The sequence below is a fragment of the Meriones unguiculatus genome, chromosome 2 (assembly GCF_030254825.1).
Source record: "Meriones unguiculatus strain TT.TT164.6M chromosome 2, Bangor_MerUng_6.1, whole genome shotgun sequence".
Classification (NCBI taxonomy): domain Eukaryota; kingdom Metazoa; phylum Chordata; class Mammalia; order Rodentia; family Muridae; genus Meriones; species Meriones unguiculatus.
Window position 1 is genome coordinate 148,455,141 of NC_083350.1, and position 24,326 is coordinate 148,479,466.

At 39.7% G+C, this 24,326-nt stretch overlaps 3 protein-coding genes across 4 annotated transcripts in view; 1 reads left to right on the plus strand and 2 right to left on the minus strand.

Moving 5' to 3' along the window:
• Window positions 1-3,173, minus strand: part of Mfsd8 (major facilitator superfamily domain containing 8) — a 29,194-nt gene extending 26,021 nt beyond the window's left edge. For both annotated transcript variants that reach the window (XM_021643064.2, XM_060378260.1), the window contains exon 1: window positions 2,961-3,173. In XM_021643064.2, the coding sequence (XP_021498739.2) occupies window positions 2,961-3,025 (65 nt within the window). In that variant the 5' untranslated portion in view covers window positions 3,026-3,173. The remainder of the gene's footprint in view (window positions 1-2,960) is intronic.
• A 105-nt stretch (window positions 3,174-3,278) lies between these two features.
• Window positions 3,279-24,326, plus strand: part of Abhd18 (abhydrolase domain containing 18) — a 47,241-nt gene continuing 26,193 nt past the window's right edge. The window contains exons 1-4 of the mRNA XM_021643071.2: window positions 3,279-3,452; window positions 14,720-14,827; window positions 15,738-15,822; window positions 20,729-20,829. Coding sequence (XP_021498746.1) covers window positions 14,736-14,827; window positions 15,738-15,822; window positions 20,729-20,829 — 278 coding nt within the window. The 5' untranslated portion in view covers window positions 3,279-3,452; window positions 14,720-14,735. The remainder of the gene's footprint in view (window positions 3,453-14,719; window positions 14,828-15,737; window positions 15,823-20,728; window positions 20,830-24,326) is intronic.
• Window positions 11,102-12,067, minus strand: LOC110552051 (FUN14 domain-containing protein 2). The gene has a single exon (XM_021643080.2). It carries the CDS (start codon window positions 12,063-12,065, stop codon window positions 11,613-11,615), a length of 453 nt encoding a protein of 150 aa, XP_021498755.1. The 5' UTR covers window positions 12,066-12,067; the 3' UTR covers window positions 11,102-11,612.

Sequence of the window (24,326 nt, forward strand, 5' to 3'; positions counted from 1 at the left end):
ATTTTGTCATAGCAGGAACTGAATACGGCTATTCTTCAGTTAATTTTCTACATTTATTGTATCTTTTTTAACTTTGATGACATAAACATGTCAGCTGTCTGAAGCTGATTTTTACACGCTTCTGCTTTACCAGGTTCTAAGAAGAAATACTGTAGCTGGGCGTAGTGGCACATGCCTTTAATCCCAGCACTCAGAGAGGAGAAACAAAGGAGGCACAGATAGGATTTCTGTGAGTTTTGGGGCTAGCCTGGTCTACATAGCAGTTCCAGGCCAGCCAGAGCCGCATAGTGAGACCCTGTCTAAACAAACAGAAACCACAATAAACAAACAAGTGAGTGAAAGAAATGGTGTACTTTCTTCCAAGGGGATTTGGGAGACAGAGGCAGGCGGATCTCAATGAGCCAGCCTGGTCTACAGAGCAAGTTCCACAATAGCCAGAGCTATACAGAGAAATCCTGTCTCAGGAAAAAAAAAAAAAAAAAAAATTCCAAGGAAAGTACACAATACACTGCTATGAACTGACCACTTAGATAAAGCGTAATATGAATAAATAAACATTGGATTTTGAGAAAGAAGGCTATGTCTCCTGAGAGAGCAGTACCATATACAGCTGGGGAAATACAACAGAAGCGAGAGGTGTACACGGTAAGACAAGCACACTTAGCACGGTTACTCTTACTGCATTACTTGGGAGGAAAAGCAGGAAGACCCTAAATTCAAGGCCAGCCTCTACCACAGAGTGAGTTGTGAACCAGCCTGGGCACCATAACGAGAATTTGAAAGAAAGAGAAAAGTGTGTATGTCTGTGTGCAAGCAATGTAAGGACAGACAGTGCAGTAACATTTCTTTTACAGAATAACATTGCCATAAAAATTTGAAGTATCTGTAGTAGTTCAGGAAACCCTAAGTAGGGCTACCAAACTATAATCTGCAGGTCAAATCCAGACACCATCTGTCTGTAGCTTAAAAGCTAAGACTAGTTTGCAGGTGAATATTTGTTACCAATTTGATGACAAAACATTAACTTCAAAGTCCCCTTTTCTCATCAATAGACTAACCTACTCAACAAATAATGCACCCACATATTAGGACTTGTGTATTTTCTCTTGCCTAAGTTTCTACACTTTTCTTGACTTAGCCTTTTGTCCTCAACAAACCTAAACCAATGGGCCCATTACAGAAAAAAAAAATGTGTCAACCCCTCCCTGTCTCTTAAATCAAACTCATAAAGATCAGATGAGAGTACTAGACATTCAAGAAAAAAAAAAAAAAAAAAAAAAAAGGACCTAATAACATAATCAAGCTTGTTAGCTAGGAAGGGCTGTTGCCTAACAAAATTTGAACAATAAAGTAAATGTGAATAAAATTTGTCATTCACAACTAGAGAATCGATTTACAATTTTACAGACAGTACATTTGTTGAATTGTTCTGAAAATATTTCCGTTTTATTTTTTTAAAAAATAATTTTCTGTGTAACCATGGCTGTCTTGGACTCCCTTTGTAGAGCAGGCTGGCCTCGAGCTTACAGAGATCCACTAGCCTCTGCCTACCTGAGTGTCAGGATTAGTGTGCCACTGTGCCTGATTTAAAATATATTTTTTAAATAAAATAAAAATAAAATTTAATTTTAAATAGAGAACCTCAATTTAATGAACTCTTTATAGACAGGAACTTCTCATTATAGATGAATCCTAACACAATCACTTATTTAAAAGAAATATAAAGAGAAAAATATATTAAAGTAGGATTATTTGGATAAGATTACAACATGTACAATCATAAAATTATACTTATATGGTTAACCTTACGTCTATGACTCACGGATCCCCTGATCTGTCTGAAAAACATAGATATAACGCAAAATATAACAAAAGAAAAAAGCAGCAAAAAGAATGCTAAGAAATGGAAATGGCACAGACTAACACACTTGACTAACAATGGGAGCTCTCTAGTCCTCTGTTGGAGCCTGTACATTGTAAGCATAAATTCCAGTAAGTACAAATATCTGACTGTCAGGGACACAGCAATAAGCCTGGAAGAAAAGTCGCTGACAGATTTCAAAATGAAGGTAAGTGATGGTCTTCTAGGAGTGGAAGAGGGAGAATAACTACAAAGCTTTATGAACTCCAAAAGAATAGCAGCACAGGAAAAAATAGTACAGAAGCCAACAGCTCCACAAACCTCAACAGGCCTGGGGACACTGCTTTTTGAAAACAAATCTTAGCATCGTTTGCTTTTTGTTTTGTTTTTCAAGACAGGGTTTCTTGTGCTAGCCTTGAACGCAGAAATCCTCCTGCCTCTGCCTCCCTGAGCGCTGGGATAACTGGCTTGCGCCACCTCGCCCAGCTTTACTGTTTCCTAAAGGTAAAAATACATACTGGGGCGGCGAGACAGGTCCAAACTTTCCTAAGTCAGTGCTCATAAGTTAGGATCAAAATACTAACGAAATGCTTGAAGACTGGTCTTTATCTTGTACCTGCGATATTGAGCAAAAGATGAGCCACTTTTAACGGGCTTATTTGCAAAATATGAAGAACTTATCAAGCAGTGTCTGCCATAAAAGAGGCAGCTTAGGTTTCTTTACTTTCTACAAAACTAAAGAAAAATCGAAAATGAAAACTAACGAAGCTCTCAAGCAGGAAGGAACTCCGGTAACAGGAATGAGGCAGGAGCCTCAGGACTGCAGAGTTCTAGAGTCCACACAGGCTACAATGCAAAGAGGCTGCGACCTATGACCCCTATGGGAAGCATGCCCCTCCCCGGCTTTCTGGGTACCCAAGTTCTCCCTGTACCAAGCTTTAGTACCCGGTAACGACTCTCAACTATTCCCAAGTAAACCCGATTCTCCGGGAGCCTGGGGTACTCCGGAGGGACTGCTGGGCCTGCGCATAGACAGCCGAGTTCCGGGTCCGGGCGGTGGACACGCAGAACTCCAGCCAGTCCCACCCAACTCGCTCACCTGCTTCCGGGGGAGCCGGGGCCCAGGAGGGGCTCCCGCTCCGCCTCGCTTCCCAGGCTCGCCATAATGACAGCCCTCACTAGGCGGCGTGCCGCCAACTCTCGCGACAGCTGCTCCTTCTCCTCGGCCGGAGCTGTCAAAACACTGCTGCGCGTGCGCGTGCCGGAAGCGAACCGGCTGTTCCGGGGACGTGTGGGGCCGAGGCCGCGCGGGTGGCGGCGGTGACAGCGGCGGTGGTGGCGGAGGCGGAGCGGGCCGGAAAGGGTGGAGCGAGGCCGGAGCCCGCTGCTGGGGGCGTGTCCTGTGGGCGCCCCGCCCCGAGGTCGTCCTTCTTGCCCGCCGGGCTGCCAGCTGGCCTGCTGCTGGGTACGTGACGAGGTTCGGCGCTTGGCTGTCCGAGCTGAGGCGAAAGTCCGTTCCCTAGATCGCGGAGAGCGGCGGTGCCAGGAGGCTCGGCGGGCTCCCTTTCAGGTGTGCGTCCGCGAGCGGCCTGTAAGTAGCAGCCGGTGGGCCCCTGGCCTCTGCTGCGTACGTGCAAGGCGGCATGAGGGCAGCCTGGTCCTGGTGCGAGGGGAGGCCGTTGGCGACCCCTGCGCCCCAGCCCTACTGGCCCACGGCTCCTAACCTGAAGGGACTAAGGAACGGGACTGATGGCGGCTACCCGCTGCCGTATCGCTGGCTCCTCACCTGAGGGGACTGAGGGACCAGAGTGAGGTAGCAACCAGCTGTGCTGTCTCGCTGGTTCCCGGTTCCCGGCCCCCGGCCCCCGGGCCTCAGCTTTGCAAAAAGCCCCTCAGCAGAGCCTCCTTAGCTCCAAGCGGATACTTTCATCAGGAACGTAAATATTCAGTAGATTCAAATGCTGTTTACTTCCTGGTCGCTGCATGCCTTGTCAGCTAATTGGTGCCAGAAGTCATTGTTTGTTTCATAAATTAACGTTTTTGCTAGCACTGGATAACATTGTCCTGTGATTTCATTAATCACACTTATCCTGGGAGATGTGTAAAGCAGACACATTTCTATTATACTGTGACCTGAGGTCGAGAGAAGTTACCTAGACTCGCTCGGTGGGGAGATGGCAGAATTGGAATCCAGTTTCAATTGTTGAATAGGTACTAGCTCTTAGCGGTTGTCCTGCCTCCTATGAGCTCTCCGTTGTGAGGTCTTGCCATCACCTTACCTCTTATCTTTCATTTGTGATCATCTCATGTGTAGCCAATCAGGCTACTAGAGAACAGCTAAACTTAAAATGTGTCTTCTGTTAATTATCTGCTGAATCCAGCCCTGATTCGATACTTGATTGCATTCAAGTCTTGCAGATGCATTTATAGTAACAAACCTGCGTATTCTTGTGATTGGTTCCAAGAATATAGATGGATAGAAAACGAAGTATTTTTCAACCAAGATATTGTTTCCTGTGTCATAGTTGTCTTTCCTAATCCCTCAATGCTGGCACAATCTGTGGTGTATATGTAGTGAAAGAAGAAAAATTAGCATTCCAGCAAGCAGAATGTAGTGTATGTTGGAAAGCATGCTTAATTCAGTTCCATCATTTCATCCCTACAATTGTCTTTCTAAAGAGGAGAGGTATTGTCTCAAGTAGACGAGTGAAAGGCAGAGATAGTAGGTAAGTTGCTAAAGTTGCACAACTAACCAACAATGGCTTGAATTCAAGAAATAGGACTCCTCTGACAGTAAAACCTGTGCTGTTTACCACCAGGTTTCCGGTAAACAGAATAACATTTTCTGTTTTCTATTTTCTCATATTTCTTAATAGCAAAACAAGCATTCAGTGTTTATTTAAATAATTTGTTGCTCTGAATTAAGCCAAGTGTAGTTTCCCACTTTCAAGTTGAGGTGGCTCACTCAAGGTCACACAGCTACTGGAGAAACTCAGGTCTTTCCATTACTGCCTCCAAGTGATGACTTCAGACTACAAAAACACATGCAGCGAGTACATAGAAAACTCCTGAAATCCAAATAAACTCTGAAACACACATAGCAATCAAAGCGGACATAGGGAGGACAACAGTGGGTTTGTTTGTTTTCTTTTTAAATTTTATTTTCATTGGTGTTATGTCTGTGTGAGGGTGTCAGAAGCCCTGGAACTGTGCAAGACCAACCAGTCTTTTGTTGTTGTTGTTTTTAAATGTGCATTGGTGTGAGGGTGTCCGATCACCTGGAACTGGAGTTACAGATAGTTGTGAGCTGCCAGGTGAGTGCTGGGAATTGAATCTGAGTCCTCCGGAAGAACAGCCAGTGCTCTTAATCACTGAGCCATCTCTCCATCTCCCTCTCCCTTTTTTTAAAATAGGCCACCAAAAAGAGGAGCAAAAGTTGAAGAGATTGAAAGTCTTTCTGAATGTATTACTCAAAGATGTGGGACCTGTTTGGTATTCTTTTCTTTCCCCCTTTTCTTTTTTGGTGAAGCTAGGGATTGAACTAAACCTTGCAAGTGTGCTATAGGAAAGTTATCAACTGAGTTATATACCCAAACTCTTGTTGGGTTTTCTTGAATGATTGTTCAGAATATATAGTTATATCCCCCCCCAACACTTTTTCTCCTATTCTTCTTCCATGTAAAAGTATTTAAATTGGTTGCCTAAAAGTAGTGGATTTTAACAGAGTTGAACTGAGTTTAATCACACTTTTTGTGATTAAAAAGTGTGAAATGGACTGGAGAGATGGCTCAGAGATTAAAAGCACTGTGGTTCTTGCGTGGAGGACCAGAATTCAATTTCCAGCACCCACCTGGTAACTGTCATCCAATTCTAAGGGATCTGATGCACTCTTTAGACCTCAACAGGCACCAGACACATACATGGTGCATATACATACAGTCAGACAAACACTCATATACATAATATAAATTTTTAAAAAATGAAATGAAAATTAGGTTCCTTTGAGGGGTAAAATGAATGTTATTGTACATGGTGGATTAAAAATTATTGCCTTTTTAACATTTATTTTATGTGCAAATGCTCATGTGCTACAGAGCATGTGAGGAGGTCAGAGGACAGCTTGCAGAAATAGGTTTCTTACCATGGTGACATTTTTGTAATTCTGCTTATGCCTTTGAAATATATACACATGATAAAATTCTAGGAAGATCGGGGAGGTGATGGTATATACCGTTAATCCCAGCACTTGAGAAGCAGAGCAGGAGGGCCTCTGAGTTTGAGGCTAACTTGCTTTACAGAGTGAGTTCCAGGACTGTCAAAGCTACACAAAGAAGCTCAGTCTCGGGGGGCGGGAGAGGAGTCTATGAAAAAAAAAAAAGTAATGTTTGTTTAAATACTTAGATATCAGAGTAATAGGAGATTTAAAAGTACTGGTTGGAGTAGTATTTCTAGATTGTGAGTGCCACATTAGCAATAAAACTCATTTCTAGGAAAGACATTTCATTCCTTGGCACTGTGATCATACTTCTATTTTTGTTCCACTTTGTTTTTCCTCTTTACAGTTGCTATTTTAAAATGTAGATGGCAGTTGTGTTTGTTTTGCCTGATACTTCAAAAGTGGCTGCTACTTCTGCAGGATCTCACTGGTGTCTTGCTTGACCTGAGGCCTTTTAGTACCTGGAATAGCTCCAGATGGCACTTCTTTATTGTAAATTGATATTGTCTTTATCCCAACTTAGAAAGTCATAGGTCTAGATATCCTGAACATAGCCAGCTCTGCCTAGAAAGATACGTTTTTATAAGATGGGGAGATGGCTCAGTGGGTAAGAATACTTTCTACACAAGCAAGAGGATCTGAGTTGAAGTCCCCAACCCTTTTGTTAAAGTCTGGGCATTGCTGCCATGTGTCTATAACTCCACCACCACCTGAATGATAGAAGCGAGGATTCTTAGGGCTTACTGGCTGCCAGCTCTAGCTTTGGGTTCAGTAAGATTGCTCACTGAACACTGTCTCAAGACAGAGAAGTGATACAGCAGAACACCCAGTGTCCTCTGGCCACTGTGTCCACAGGCATGTTAGCCTACATACATACATGCAGCAAAGAAAAAGAATCATACCATTTAGAGATTCAGAAAAGTCTTCATTGTATACTGCTTTGGGACTGAAATGGGATTTAAGAAGATCTGTAAAATACCAGATTTCAGAAACAAATACATATTAAGTTCTGTGTGTTTGATTTGCATTCTGTTCTTCACATGTGAATTGCTTGCTAATAGGTAAATGTAGCAAGAAAATATGCTGCCAGTAGGCTTGGAGCAGTCTATTACATAGAAAAGCAAAGTGATTTAGAAAGTTTTCTAATGCAGGGTTGAAAAACAAAGGATTGAACAATTTAGTATATAATGAATATTGTTCATTGCAAATTATTTGAAAGCTTATGGTCATTAGGTGCTTTGACACACATGCAGAAATTAATGTAATTTTTAAAAAGTGCTCCGGGCATGTTGGCATTTGCCTTTAATCCCAGCACACATGGGCCAGAGATAGATCACTGAGTTTGAGATTAGCCTGGTCTATATAATCTATATAGAATTCCAGAACAGCCAGGGCCATGTAGAGAGACAATGATTCAATAAATAAATAAGACAGAAGTGAAATAGCTCTTGAATAGCATACAGTTTCTTGTTGGAGAATATTTGGGTTTTGTTTGTTTTCACACATAGAAAACAAACAATGTCATGATGCATGGATATTCCAAAAGAGATGTTTTATCCTAGTGTATACTAGAAAAAGACAAGACCTGTATTACAGTAGCATGCAGCTGTTTTGCAGTTTAATAAGTATATATAAAAATATGGGTACAAAAATGTGAATCATTACAGAAAGATTCAAGTAGCAAAATAGTTTAAATCATTGTTGGGTTTCTATCTCTGTAACAAAATACCTCAAAAACCAACCTAAACTGAAAAAAGTGTCATATTTTCTCTTGCTGTGGGAACACCATGACCAAGGCAACTTGTAAAAGAGTGTATTTGGGACATAAAGTTTCAGAAAGTGAGTCAGTGGCCATTGTGATAAGAATGTGTCAGCAGGCAGGCATGGTGCTAGAGCAGTAGCTAAGAGTTTACATCTTGATCCACAAACATGAGGCAGAGAGAATGAACTGGGAATGGTGTAGGCTTTTGGACCCTCAAAGCCCACCTCCATTGACACACCTAATAAGGTCTTACATGCCTCCTAATCTTCCCAAACAGTTTCACCAACTAGGAACCGGGTATTCAAATATATGAGCCTATGGGGACCATTTTCATTCAAACCATTACCACAAAAAAAAAAAAAAAAGGTTTATTTGGGCTCATAGTTTCAGTCATTGTTTATATGACCACTTTGCTTTTAGGTCTGTGGTAAGGACAAACATTATGACATGGAACATGTTGCAGAAACAATCCTTTCTGGTCATGGATTAAAAAGGAAGGAAATAAGAAGACAGAAGAGAGGGAGCCAGTTTCTTGCTATACCTCAGGCATACATACCCAGGAACTAAACCACTTCATTAGGTTATACCACCTTCCTGTAAACTGAGCACCAAGCCTGTAGGACATTCAGAGGACATTTCAGATCCAAACCATAACAATAATTGCTCATCATTTAGAATCATATTTCCTTAAACTGTATCTCCATCCGACCCCATATATCCAAAGAGCTGACCTCATTTGGGAGTATAGAACATATTTTTTTAACTTTTGTTTTATATATATTTTATGTATACACACATGTATAAATATATATGTATATATATTTATATACACACAAGCACACATATACATATGTTATGGTGTGCAGATGGAGGCTGGGACAACTTAGAGAAGTCAGTTCTCTCCTGACTGCCTGGGTCCTAGGGATCAAAGTATCAAGCATGGTGGCAAGTGCTTTTACCTACTGAGCTTCCTCATCAGCCCTAGATTTTTATTTATTGGGTAAAAAATACACTGGCTGTTGTTTCCAGTTTTGCTCATCTCTATACAATCCATTTAGTAGAACCACCACCAACACCCCTTCACCAAATTAAGGGTGTAGATCCACAGATACCACTGCCGTAGATGCCAGTCTCAATTCAGGGGACGTCAGGCCTCAAGAAAAATAACTTCTGACTTGGCTGCAAGTTTAAAGCTTTTCTTAAGTTTCCTATGGATCAGTAATTCGCCATAACAACTGGTAGAATTCTGGAAACCCCATTCAGTGCCTGTGTTAAAGAATAGATATAGCCCCAAATGTTGAGATGCCATGGTTTAAACATACGGAGCCAGGAAGCACCACCCTCCAGACATCAAGGTATTTGTTGGACAGAGTCCAACAAAGCTGGTGTCTAGAGTTTGTATTGGGTTTACATTACTCAGACATGATAAACTAGATGGCCCAGTGATAGAACATAATGTCTAGTTCCTTTCTCCTGTGAAGGTCAAACTGGCCTAAAGTTCCAACCTTAAAATTATATGGTTTATCTTTGGAGGACCTGAAACTAATCACTCAGATACATTTTTTTTTTTTTAAAGATGAAGTCTTAGTAGCGTAGGTTTGCCTTAAACTCATGACCATCTTGCTTCATCCTATTCAGTGCAAGGGTTACAGTCAATTGTCACTATACCTTGCTAGGTAGTATTCTTTTGGTTGGTTTTTGATGCTGGGAAAGGAACCCAAGGCCTTATGTATACCAGAAAAGCACTGTACTAATAAGATACATCTCCATTTTAATAGATCGCACTGACATTTACTCTTAAAGAATAAATAAATAATTTAAATACTTTCTGTATGTTCATACTTAACTGGTTTTAATAAGTTTTAAAGTAATGGAGATAACAGTTAAGAAATCGGTCTTCAGCTGCATGTGGTAGTGTGTGCCTTTAGTTAAACTTGCTAAAGGTGGAGGGAGGAAGGTGGATCAGAGTTCAAGGTCATCCTTGGCTACAAGTTGATTTGAGGTCAGCCTGAATTACATGAGATCCTTTAAAAAAGAAAACCATAAAAGCCAATTTCCATTTACCATTTGTTTAATGACTAAAAGACAAAGTACTAATTGGAAAAGTCTACTTTGCAGAGAACTGTTATTTTTAATTAAGAGTTTTAAGTGAATGGAAGAATATAAACATGATTTAAACAAACTGTAAGGAGCCAGTTAGCTTAAAAACAAGTGGTTGCTCAGGTCTGTGGAGTTTGTGGTTTTAGGTTTTTGGGTTTTTTTTTTGTTTTTTGCTGTTTTGATTTTGTGTGGGTTCTCTTTTCCCCTAGTGGAAATATGAAGAAAGTCTAATCCTGGTATTAAAGGTGTAAAGCCATACTCAAAAGTTGAGAAGTACAATTAGTTTCTTCTTCCCGTGTAGCATTTAATTTCCAAGGTTGTCCTTAAGATCATTGTTTTCTGATGCTCACAGTGCTGAGTTTGGGCAGGACCCATTATTTTTACTTCCTAAGCAACAGGAAATGGAAACATTGATTGCACTCACACACTTGTCCTTTCTGCAGAGATGTTAGACCCCTAGGGCCCACTATGCCTCTCTCCACCTGGCCATGAAGAAAAGAAGTCAGCTGCTGTTTTTGACTCATATGGAGAGAACAAAGTCAGTATGAGATAAAGAATTGTGGATAGTCTCCCAGAGCTGAGCTTGTCCTCTGGCTGACAAATAATAAAATATGAATAAATCCTATTGTTGCAAGCATATAAATTGTACCCCAAACCTAAGAGCCCGAAAGCAGTTTCTTCTCCACGGAAGCTTCCAGCTGTTGTTTGATTGAAGTAGACAAGACCCTGAAGTAGAAAACCCAACTAGATGTGTTCTTGCAAACTAACCCTGGAGGAGAAGGCAAATGAGAAGGTTGAGAAGGGCAAGGGAGACTCGAAGATGTTTTTCTTCGTTCTTAAGTTCGTTCTTAAGGTCTTGGGGAAGCTGTTCTGGTGGCTTGGGTTTGTAATCCCACCTCAGGAAACTGAGATGTGAGGATGTCAAGTACCAGGCCAGCTAGAGCAATTTAGTAAAACCTTCTCTCAAAATGAAAAGTATCAAAAGGCTGGGAATATAGTTTAGGGATAAGCCCTTGCCTAGTGTGACCAAGGTTCTAGGCCCACCCCAACTGCCACCCTCCAAAAAAAAAAAAAAAACCAAACAAACAAACAAAAAAAAACAGGTCCTGCTGGAGCTTTAAGGTATTTAAATTATGGCCCGTTTTGAAGTGTCATATTACTGAGTGCTGAACTAAGATAACTGATAATTAGAGTTTACTGGGGTAATTGTCAAGAGGAAAAGAAAGTAAATCAATTTACTTGTAAAATTCTGTAAGGAGACTGTCCCCCTAAAATAGCTGGCTAGTTCGTGGAACTCCCACAACCGTCCCTGCTGTGTTTTCTTTCTTCCCATGCTCAAAGTCAGATACATTCAGTTCCTTTCCACGAAGCACATAGTAAGGTAATTGTGCGCCGCTCCTCCAGCTTGACTGTTAGGGACAGATCTTAAAGATGGTTTGGGGCATATTTTACAGGAAAAAGACTATTCTTGTTGGTCTCCAGATGGAGTGTGTGCTTCCCCCTGGCTTGTCAAGCCCATGGGAGGGCCTGTGTTTACTTGCATGGGCAAAGATGCCTATGGAAGCGGTTCAGATTTACAACAGGGAGGAATGCCTGAAGAGGAAGAGGAGAGTCTGGATTTTCCTATGATGGAGTGTAGAAGCTGCTGAACAGTAGAAGTGAAGAGATACCCCTTAGGATGCCATACCGAGCAGAAAGCCTCCAAAAAATCCTCCAGTTACTAAAACATTCTTCTTTACAAAGGACACCATCTCCTCGGCTTTGCTCTTGACTTCGGTTGGTATTTGTGCGCTCTTCCGAATCTTCAACTGCTCCTTGGCCTTTTTCACGTCGTTTTCTACTCGCTTCCAGTCGACTTTGATGTAGCCAGTATGGTTTGCGAGCTGGAGAAGAAAAAAGCCCCCTCCTACCGCTGTGGCTGCCAGCTTTCCAACTTTCTGAAATATGAAGCCAGTGCACCAGCCGGTGACACCGCCAATCAGGAGCTGGGTGGCCACGCTGTATCTCTCTCCTGAAGGTCGTGTCTCCTGCCCGAAAAGCTTGCGCCACCAAGGCTGGTTTTTGGCAAACTCTGTAAGATCCAGTGATTCATAAGCATCAAAGTGTCCTTGACTGCTCGAGGCCATCGTTGTGAACGGGTTGTCTAGCGACAAGCACAGAGCCTCCACAGGGCAGGAGTTGGAGCGCGCTGGAGCTGTGGTGGTGGTGGTGGTGGTGGTCGTTGTCATGCCAAGCTGGCTTTCCGCACGTGGGCAGGTGTGTCCATTCCCACGGCGGCAGCGGCGGTGAAAGGGGGATGGAGGTGCGCTTGCGCCTCCGCTTTCCCTCAACTCCAGCTGCGTCACAAAGCCAACTGGCCTTTATCAAGTACTTGAGTGTCCTAAGAATCAGAAAAGGCTAAAACTCATGTAGTTGAGAAGACTGGAAAAGCAAAGTATATTATTATAAATAGTAGTTGGAAGATTTGGTGGGTTTTGCAAATGAAAAATGGATTTCAATTGAATATTTAAACGAGATTTGTTAAGTGCAACCAAGGTTTTCAAAAGTGAATTTCAAGTTATTGCCATGAATATTTGTCTTATACATTCAGCTAGAAGCATTTTACAGGAAATTCAAATGAATGATTTCACATTAGAAGTGTTGCTTCTTTGCATTTTAACAGCAGAGACACTTTCAAAGAAGGGAATTTATTTGGGACTATGCAGGTGATTAAAACCCAGGATATGTTTATATTGATAGATACATCTAAGGAAACTGAGACAAGTGAAACTTTTTTAAAATTTTTCTCATATATTTCATTCGGAACACAACCCCAACCTCCACCCACTTCTCCATTTATCTTCAGCTACATAGTAAGACCTCCCATAAATATCAACCATACATTGGCATATCAACTTACAAGTGAAAACTTCTAAGACAAAAAGGAATACGTTTAGGTTGTTCCGAAACAAAATCTTATTGGTTACAATGGCTTACTGAAGGCAGTGTTCATTCTGTTTGTTTGGAGAGAAGGTCTTCACAAAAGTGATTCAGATTGCAAGACTGTAGCTCAGACAACTGCACCTCTACACCTAGGGCTCTATCGTAGAACCACGGCTTAATGCTAAGCTGTGGGCTTGACAGTTTTTATGAGAGTTAGGAGAATTGTGGAGCAGTGGGAACAACTTGCTTTGCAGGTCCAGTCATAAGAAGAAGGTAAGGTGCCAGTATAGTTGATTGTGGGTTAAACTTAAGTTATACAAAGAAACATGATAAGGCAACCAGGAATGTTGCACATGAAATTCTAACATTTGGAGAGCTGAAGCAAAGGGAATGCCACAAGTCTGAGGCCAGCCCCAACAATCATGGACTGCAGAGATGCTATCTCAATAAGAACAGAAAACAAAACAAAGCTGGGCATGGTAGTTCATACCTGCAATCCCAGAACTTGGGAGGCAGAGACAGAGGATCAATAATTCAGGGGTAACCTCAGCTACATAGGCAGTTGAAGACCAGACTGAGCTGTTTGAGACCCCTCCCCTAAAAAAGAAAAACATTAAGCTGAAGTAACACAGAATCAAAGTCTAGGTAAAAGTTGTTCAAAATCTTTGAAGCAATAAATATTTATTAAAGGTAATTGATAGAAATATAGTTTTTCATATATCTGTATATTTAAGCTAGAATCTGAATCAAGTTTTACCCTTAAATCAGAACTGTATCTTTCATTTTTATATTATTGGGGGTTGAACCTAGGGTTTATGCCTGTTAAGCGATCACTCTGCCTAAGCTACAAATCAAGCCCAGAACTATACTTTTTAATTGAGAAAAGTTGAGGTACATATTAAAAATTTCTTAGAAACAGTTCAGAAATAAGCTGGCCAGTGGTGGTACACACCTTTAATCTCAGCACTCAGGAGGCAGAGGCGCGCAGATCTCTTTGAGTTTGAGGCCAGCTTGATCTACAAAAGGAATTCCAGGATAGATAGCCAGGGCTGTACCTTATCTCAAAAAAAAAAAAAAAAAAAAAAGGAGGAAGGGAAAAAAGAAAAGAGAACTATTTAATTTAATAAATAAATAACATCCAACTAGAAGCACTGGTTATGGTTGTTTCTTTACTGTTATGAAGAGTTTGTGGGGTGAACCTGCTAAATCTTCCTGAAGTTAAAATTAGCCATCCTCCGCACTAGCTATGTGGCCTAGGATAAATAACTGTTCTGTCTGTGCCGTTTCCTCTGTATGATTCCGGTAAGCCTTTTTCCAGGGTCACCTTGTGTTTTGTTTATTGAAATAGTGCCTGACTGATAATACAATACTGTGTGAGTAGCATTTCTTAATCTTGTTTTCCAACACACAGGGTCCCCGTAATCAATCATGAAGCACTTGCTGCAGAAGAATTCATTTTTAGTGAAGCTTAGGCTCTTTATTTCTCTACTTCCCATCCCAGTTTATTTTCTAAAACTCCTACTATGTTTGTTTGTTTTGTTTTTCCGAGACATGGTCTCTTTGTGTAACAGTTGCCTTGGTTGTCCTGGAACTCTCTTTGTAGACTAGGCTGGCCTTTAGCTCACAGAGATCCACTGTGTTTGCCTCTGGAGTGCTGGGATTAAAGGTATGCACCACCACCACTGCCCAGCTTTCTACTGTGTTTTCAAACCTCCTGTGTTTTTACACAGGCAGATTCAAGGATTTATCCTTCAGTCTTTGATTTTTACCTGTAATTCAAATAAATGGTTATAAAGTTGACCTGCTGCCTTGATAACAAGTAAAATTATTTTCAAGTCATTTTAAATTTTACTTCTAGATGCTGTTTGATACTCATGGGTGTAAGCAAGTTAGATATTCTATACCGAAGACTTCTCCTCACAAAACTTTTCATCAGAGGATGGGGAAGGCCAGAAGATCTCAAGAGGTAGAGTGGGGGGGTGGGGAGGTGAGTGTGTATGTGTGTTTCGTGAATGTTTGACTGTTTATGTATACGAGTGCTTGCTGGCATGTTAAATGTTTGCCTGCATATATGTGTGTGTACCATGTGTGCCTTGTGCTTGTGGAGGTCAGAAGGGGGCATGGGATCCCTGGAATTGGAGTTGTAAATGATTGTGAATCATGTGGGTGCTGGGAACCAAACCTGGGTCTTCGATAAGAGCAACAAATGCTCTTAATTTCTTAACCGTCTCTCCAGTACCTGAATAGTTACTTTGAATTTGTTGTTCTAATACACATTTAAAATTTTAAATTTAGTTCTAAACTATTGTAGCTTCAAATTTAAAGTAGTTTGTTGACAAAATTAAATATTGAACTTCATAAAAAGTTTTCCTTTTATCCTCTTAATTATTTCTATTTTTTTTCAGTTTATAGCATCATGCATTGGGTGCAAACTGTTTTTTAGCATTAGTCTTCACTAATGCTAAAAGGCATTGAAGTTGTTTGTGGCTTCCAGGCACTGGTTTTTCCTCAGTAGTCTCAGTTTTCAGTGACTGTGAAACTGGAATACACTGGAGCGCATGGGAAAACCTGTACTGAAGAAAAATTAATTTCAGGATTAGTCCCCTTTCATTTCGAATCTTAAATGTGTTTATTACTTCTGAGCAATTTTGTCTCATTTTTTTTGAGAAAAGTTTTCCAGTTTCTAAAGGAGAGAAAAGTGCCTTTTTCTATTAGTGATAAAAGTTAAATTGAATGTGGCCTCCTAATTGAATTTACAATTTTGATCACTATTCATCACTCATAACATAGTAGGTCTAACAGTTAACATAAAAGGTGATTTTTTTTTTTTAATGAGAAAAAAAAAAAAAACCCACAACCTTTTTGTCTCCTAATAGACTCTTTGAATTCAGAAAGATGATTGGAAATCGAGAACGGTGCCAAAACCTGGTTTCAAGCGATTATCCAGTACATATTGACAAGGTATGCACAAACAAACTGTCTGCTTCGGTCCTGTCACAGTCACCCTGCGACAGTGAGGTAGAGTGTGTATGCGTATTTAAAGAATGTTGTTCTGTCCCAACCACGTTAATAATTTTATTCATAAGTAGTGGGGAACATATGTTTAGTATTTGCCTGAATACACAGTATTTAGGCTGCATTTTTCTGAGTTTCATTTTGTATCCTTAGGCTCCTGAGGGGTTCAATTATTCAACATTAAAGAAGAATATTAAAGAAGACTAGTAAGTATTAAAAGACAGCAATCTTTTTGGAGGATCAGCACACTAGGCATTATTTACCAAAGCAACTATCAGGAAGCTCCAGGAATACAGTGCTTACAGAATGCTAGAAAGAAAGTGTGAGAGGGGAGAATACTTTTTAAATCTTTCGTTTTATTAGCAGTCAGCTGGCTTATGTAAAATCTAAGTGTGTGTGTGATTGAATACTTTGAAATGTTAAATATTAATAACAAATAATAAATATTAGAAGGGGACTAAATGGGTGAGTTTCACAATTCATCCTTGACCTTCAGTTGAAGTAAGTATGCTTGCGTCTTTTATATGTTGGGTATATTTAGGTTTCATTAGAATCTTCTCTGTGATAAAAGCTGGGAACTTGTAAATGGAAACCTTCTCTACAACATAAATGTTACATCTGGTCTACATTTGTGATTCAAATTTTGGTAAATGTTTCTGTTTTTCTCTGAGTTGTTTCTTGGTTTGTTTGTTTTCCTTTTAAAAATCATAGGCTTTTGAGCCAGGCAGTGATGGCACACACCTTTAATCCCAGGACTCAGGAGGCAGATAGATCTCTGTCAGTTCAGGGCTAGCCTGGTCTACAGAGTTCCTGTACAGCCAGGGCTATACAGAGAAACTGTCTCAAACAAACAAAAAAAAACAAAACAAAACAAAACAAAAAAACCACAAAACACGCACACACATATATGTGTGTAAGTATATATACAGACACATGTTTGCCTTTAGCCAAGTGTGGCGGCTCTTGGGAGGCAGAAGCTTGAGATCTCTGTGAGTTCCAGGGCAGCTAGAGCTACATAAAGAGAGCCTATCTCCAAAAAAAAAAAAAAAGTAGGCTTTTACAGGCTGAGGAGATGGTCAGTGGGTATAGTGTCTATTACACGAGGACCTGAGTTCAGATCCCCAGTATCCACATAAAAGCCAGGCATGGAAGTGGGTTCCTTAAATACTAGTGCTGGAGAGCCAAAGACAGGAATCTTGGGACTTGCTGGTCTAATAGAGACTGCATGCTCCAGGTTCACCAAGAGACGTTGTTACAAAAAATAGAACGGTCAGGCAAGGGAGCAATTACCTTAACCTGCACTGAGAAGGCAGAGACAGGCAGATCTCTGAGTTCAAAGCCAGCCGGTCTACATAATGAATTCTAGGACAGCTAGCCCTATGCTGCATAGGAAGGCCTCAGCTAAAAAAAAAAAAAAAAAAAAAAATCAAGTTTCCATTCAGCTCTGCTACTCTCCACATCCTGATCCTTTTTATGTGTACTCAAAGAGGATACTTAACAATTTGAGGACACATCCCATCAGGGCTTAAAATTTAAATTATAATGAATGTGTCATTATAATAAACTATCTTTTTAAAGTATACAGTGGAATGTTTTAGATTTGTTACCTAAGTATATAACCACATTTTTATTTATTTATTTATTTATTTACCATTTTATTCTATAACATATTCATTGACCCCAAAGACACACTGACACTCTAGCTATGGTTTCCCACTGCTTCTGTTCCCACTTACTAGCAGTTACTAATTCGCTTTCTGTATCTCTGGAGTCTCACATTTAGGTTGTTTCTTAGAAGATAGTATTTAATCAATTAATTTTCATCATTATTGTGTTGTGTACATGGTGTATGTGCGTGGGCACCGGTGCTACCTCACACAGGGAAATTTTAGAATAGAGGACAACATTGCAGACTTCGTTTTCTTCTTCCACCTTTAGGCGAATTCTGGTATTGAAATCTGGTATTGCCAATCTTGTACAAGTACATTACCCAGAAAGCAATATCTCATGCCTCTGTTAGTGTGTTTATAAGGCTCATCCATGTTTTACCATGTATCAGTTTTTTGTGACAGTTAATTTCTTATGTACTCATAAATTCATAGACATTGGGTTGTTTCTACTGTTTTGAGCTCTTATGAATAAGCAACTGTGAACACTCAAGTACAAATGTTATGTGAGCATTCTATATGAAGTAGTTCTGTTGATTATACCTGTGAGTTTATTGTTTATTGGTTCATATGATAACTCTATCTATAACCCAGCAAAACTCCAGCTATTTCGCAAAGTAGCTGCACCATTGTAAATCCACACCAGCATTGTATCAGAGTCCAGTGTGAGATTCTCACCAGTGCTTGCACTTATCCCAGCCAGTTAGTCAGTGTAGAATTTGGGGAGCTAAGGATATAGATAGAGTGTTTGCCTAGTTTACACCAAGCCTGAGGTTTGATGCTCAGCACTGCATAAAACCTGCTGTGGTGACACACACCTGTAATTCTAGCACTTGGGAAGTAGAGGCAGAGGATCAGAAATTGAAAGGCATCCTTGACTATGCATTTGAGTTCAAGACTACAAACACAGATACAAACACAAATGATACTAATGTAGACGTGGTGCACACCTGTAATCCCAGCGCTTGGGTGGCAGAGGCAGGTAGATCTCTGAGAGTTCAAGGCCAGCCTGCTCTACAAAGCAAGTCCAGGACAGCCAAGGCTACATAGAGAAGTCCTGTCTCTAAAAACAACGGCAACAAAACAAACAAACAAACAAAAAATCATCTCTATTTTGGGACAATTCAGAAATGTACAGTCAGAACAGGAATACTATGAACAGGAAGAATGGCAAAGAGATTAATGTAGTCATATATAAATGAATGTTGTAAGCCTGCACTTACTGACATAATATTCTACTGGTGTAAAAATTTATAGGCTGATTGAAATCTGATCAGCAATGCTTGGTTGCCCAAAGGGTGATAAAAATACCATTGTAACCTTTTTTTTTTTGACTGTTAAATAGATATTTACATAACCAGCTAGTTTGTAATTTGTTTTGGATTTATTGTTGTTGTTGTTGGTTGATTGGTTAGTTTTGTTTTTTGGAGATGGGGTGGTTTTGTTTGGTTTTGTTTTGTGCACTGGTGATTTGCCTACATGTATGTCTGTGTGGGGGTGTCAGATCATATGGATCTGGATTACAGACAGTTGTGAGCTGTCATGTGGATGCTGAGAATTGAAACCAGGTCCTCTGAAAGAGCAGCCAGTGCTCTTAACCACTGAGCCCGCTCTCCATCCCCCTGTAGGGTTTTTTTTTTTTTCCTTTTTTTTTTGACAAGGTTACTCTGTATAGCCCCGGAAGTCTTAGAACTCACTCTAATGACCAGACTGGCCCCAAATCACAGAGATCCACCTGTGAGTGCTGATTTAAAAGCATGCCCCAAAACACCCAGCTTTTTTTATTTTATTTTTTAAGATTTATTTTTATTATTTTAATTATGTGTATGTGTGGGAGTGGTATGTGCCCATGAATGAATGCAAGTGCCTACAAAGGTTAGAGGTGTGAGATCACTCTGCAGCTGGAATTATAGGCAGTTGTAAGCCATTTGATGTGGGTACTGAGACTCAAACTCAGTTCCTCAGGAAGATCAGTATGTGCTTCCAACTACAGTCATTTTTCTAGGCCTCTGTTTTTGTTTTTGTTTTTGTTTTAATGGTAGGGCCAAGGAAAGTAGTTCATTGGTAGAGTACCTGCTGTGCGAAAGAAAACAGTTTACTAATGTTAATTCACAGATACAAAACTAGAAAAATTCTGTATTTGAATAACTACAGCCATTGACAAGATGAGATATTTTAAGTTTTTGTTTTATTGTAGTGAAAATATGTGATACCTTCCTGCTATTTTAACTTTTGACCTGAAATAGGATTTTTTTTTATGCCAAAAAGTAACTTCTTGAGAAGCTTAGGTATTGAATGTTAGCAAAATTGATTGCCTTTTTGTTGATAGTTGCAATTTTTTTTTTTTTTGAAACAAGGTCTTACTATGTAACCCAAGCTAACTCTGAACTTGTGAGCCTCCTGCCTCAGCTTCAAAACTGTAGTGATTTTAAGCATCTATTATCAAAGTGCCTAGAAATTGCCTTTACTACCGATAAAAATCCCCTTTCTCTTTACATAATATGCCAGAAAGTAATGTTATATCAAACCACTCTGAATACTTAATAGCTTAGACCACACCAAATTACTGCTGCATTACTGCTGTACTTTTGATTGCTTTTATACTGTTGAATACTTTTGATTGTTTTTATTTTGTGGAACCTAGAGTTGAATCCAGGGTCTCCTGCCTTGCCACATACTACTAAGCTGTACCTCTAGCCCTGTTGAGTGATACTGAATTCCTTTAACTTGTATTTTATTTTGAGACATTACCTGCCAGTGTATGAATTAAATTTTTTATTATACTGCCATGTAGAAGAAAAATGAATATTTATAAGTAGACGCTGTCTTTCAAAAGACAGAATGGATAAATGTAATGTTAAATGTAAATGGAGGGGTTTGAAAGAAAAGCATAAAATATTTCAGAAGGTATCAGTTATATTCTTCAAATAAACATAAAACTATAAATAGTCTTGAATAAAAAGATACCTTTTGGTGGGAAAAAAAATCACTGGGCAAAAAGGAAATATAGTAAACACTGAAAAAAGTTTGTGTGCTCACCCCTTAAAGGTAAAAATGAGACTCATGTGCAAGAATTGAGAGAGAATGTTAGTTTTTAGTTGAATAGAATTTTTTATCAGAAAAAGTCCATGATAGACCTGTATCTTAGTCTACTTTGCATACACCTTGGTTTTCTTTTCTTTTAGGTTGAAGAACAGTCAGATTGTAAGATCCTAGATGGACACTTTGTTTCTCCCATGGCCCACTATGTGCCTGGTATCATGCCAATTGAGTCTGTTATTGCAAGGTAAGCATTTGTTCAGCAAGAAGATGTGTTGGGTGCAACAGCACAGTGTCCGGAGATGCTTGAGTGCATGTAAGTACGGCTTGTGCTTACAGAGTGTAGGTGGGACCCTAAATGTTCACACTAGGAAATTACTCTATCATGCATATTGTTACTGACATCAGAATGAGGTCATACTGTGTGAAAAGGTTAAGAAGTCAACACCATTTTCATAAAAATTCAGCATGCTGTCACATAGAATTGTTTCCAAAGGATTTTAGTTATGTGCCAGTGCTGCTCATCTCTGAGTAAAGAGAAGTTGCCTTTTAAATTTTCACTTTGAGAGTTAGACAGATACCTTAGAGGGTAAACACCCGGCCACACCTGATGACTAATTCCTAGGACCTGAATGGTAGAAGGAGAGAATTCCCACAAGTTGTCTTCTGATTTCCACATGTGTGCCCACACATGCACACATATACAAAATTAATGAGATTAAATTTCTGTGATGATGGGGCTGTAGTGATGACTCAGCAGTTAGGAGCAATGGCTGTTTTAGAGAAACCAGGCTCCCTTCCCATGGCTCACATGGTGGCTTACAACCATCTGAAGCTCCAGTTCTGGAGGATCCAATGCCTCTTCTGGTTTCTGTGAACATAGTGTAAGACATTAATGCAGGCCAAACAAAATGAATATAAATAAGTGTATTTTTTTTTTTAATTTCTTGGGGGGGTGATGTTTGGCAAAAAAACTATGTATGGAATATCTGAAATACCTGTGTTTTAATAAAAATCTTTGTGATGCTGGGACCAGAAAAATGGCTTAATGGTTAAGAACACTGGCTCCTCTTCCAGAAGATCCAGCTTTCATTTCCAGCATCAACATGGTAGCTTGAAACTATCTGTAACTCCACTCCCAGGGAATCTGATACCCTCTTCTGACCTTCACGGAACTGCATGCATTTGATGCACAGATATACATTCTAGTAAATATTCATACACATAAAATAAAAATAATCCCAGCACTCAGGAGGCATCCAGGCAGATCATGATTTGAGCATGAGTTCAAGGCCAGCCTGATCTATACAGTGAATTCCAGCTCAGGCAAAGCTACATAGTAAGATCTTTCTCAAAAAAAAAAAAAAAAAAATTAGTTAAATCTCAAAAAGCACTTGCCTAAATTTCCAGTGTGCATGTACGCTTTCTATAATAGGAAGAAAAGGGTATTTTTAAGTGAAGAAATTATATAGCATCAGTAAATTCGGACTATGTAGGCTATACAGGTTTTTCTCAGCAAAGTTTCTGAGTGATTTATAATAGCACACCAGTTATAAATCTAAGTAGGTATTCTAAAATGTCAGTTCATTTTTAACACTTGACTTTTTGAATCGTTAGAAACAGTCTTGCCAAAGGGTCCAGACTGGCCTGTAATTCATGATCCTGCTGCATCCAGGGTGCTGGTTTTAAAGGTTTCCACCACCACTCCAGGCTTTGGATCTTTATACCACTAATCGACATGGTTGAAATATTTATTACTCATAGTGCAGTGTTTCATTATAGCCCATTTGTGTGTTGCATGCCTGTTTGTGTGCTTTTGCATGTGCAGACCGGAGATCAGTGTTGGCTGTCTACCTCTGTGGGAGCACAGTTCAAGAATGGAGTTATATGAGAATTCTGAGTGAGAAATTTTAAGAAAACAAACAAGTCTTATGAACTCAATTTCTTCAAAGCACTGAAATGTTCTTAGATTGTGTTTTTGTGCTCCTCCCAGGTGTAGCAGATAGGTGTGAGTTTGCTTCAACTGTTGTTATTCATATGCCTCTATGGAAAAACATGTTTTTGCCACATGCAGCTTGTCCTTGTGAATTGTACACTTTATTCAGGTGACTTTTCTTAACCCTCAGAGTATAAATTGATGCTGTGAATGAAGTTGGCTATTGCATAGATGAGAAGTGAGTCTGGTTTCTCTGAAATAGCCATTGCTGCTAAATGCTGAACCATCTCTATAGCCCCATCATCATAGAAATTTAAAAATGAAATTTCATTAATTTTTTTAGGCCCCTCTTTTCCAGGTTCACATTGCCAACTAGAGTGATAAGCATACCTCTAGTCTCTTTTGTTCTCAACCTAACTTTTTTGAGATAAGATCTCTCACTGGACCCAGCCAACTCACAATTTTGGCTAGTTTGGCTGGTAGCAAGCTCCATCCCAATGCTGAGATTACTGGAGTGCTTAAGTCACCTCTTGGCTCTTACATGGTGCTAGGGTCCAAACTCAAATCCTTTCATTAAGGCATTTCTCAGTCTCCTCTTGTTTTTGTCTGTCTGTCTGTCTGTCTATAATTTATCTATCTATCTATCTTTATTTATTTGCTGCAGGGTCTTTATGTAGTCTTGGCTGTCCTGGAATTCATATGTAGACCAAGATGGACTGAGACTCACAGAGATCTATCTGTGTCTACCTCCCAATGCTGGGATTAAAGGCATGTACCACCACAGTCAAACTTTTTTTTTTATTGTTGATAATAAATTAATTTCTTCTTCTGAAAGGTGACATACATCTTTAATCACAGCAGTCAGGAGGGAAGACAGGTGGATCTCTATGAGTTCAAGGCTACCCTTGCCTACAAGGGGAGTCCAGCCCAGCCAACCTACACAGTGAAATCCTGTCTCAAAACAAAAAAGATTTTGCTTGAAGTAGCAGTGACAAGGGATCATTCTGTAGTGGAACCATGCTTAAGCTATGTAACTAAGTTTCAGTAAGTTGGTAACCCAGTAAATTAACCTATTAAAAAAAAAAAACAACAACAACTAGGAACTGGGTTGGTAGTAATGGCACATGTCTTTAATCTTAGCACTGGGGAGGCAGAGGCAGGTGGATCTCTGAGTTTGAGAGATCTACAGAGTGAGTTCTTGAGTTGGAGGTCAACTGAGTGAGTTCTTGGATGGTCAGTGCTGCACAGAGAAACCCAATATCAAAAAGCCAAAAAAAAAAAAAAATGAGCGTGGGATTGAGAGGGAATGAGGGAGGGGGCTACAGCTGGGATATAAAGTAAATAAACTGTAATTCATATATACAAAATAAATTATTAAAAAAAAACCAAAAATGAACAAAAAAAGCTAGGAACCAACTTAACTGTATTTACCTATTGTGGTTGGTATTATTTCTTTCCTCTAAGATATTATTATTTTTATTTTTTATTCATTTATTTTATATGTATGGGTATTTTACTTGCATGTATGTCTGCATCATGTGTGTGCCTGATACCCAGGAGGCCAAAAGAAGGTGTTAGATCCTGAGACTGGAGTTATAGATCGTTGTGTCTCACCATGTGAGTGCTGGGATTTGAACTTGGGTCCTTTAGAAAAGAACCTGGTGCTCTGAACTGAACTGCTGAGCAGTTTTCCTGAACCTTTTTTTGTTTGTTTTGGGTTTCTTTCTTTCTTTCTTTCTTTCTTTCTTTCTTTCTTTCTTTCTTCTTTTCTTTCTTTCTTTCTTTCTTTCATGTCAAAATAAAATGCA

Coding starts and splice junctions, on each gene's coding strand:
- LOC110552051 (XM_021643080.2), bottom strand. CDS start 12,065: ATGGCCTCGAGCAGTCAAGGACACTTTGATGCTTATGAATCACTGGAT.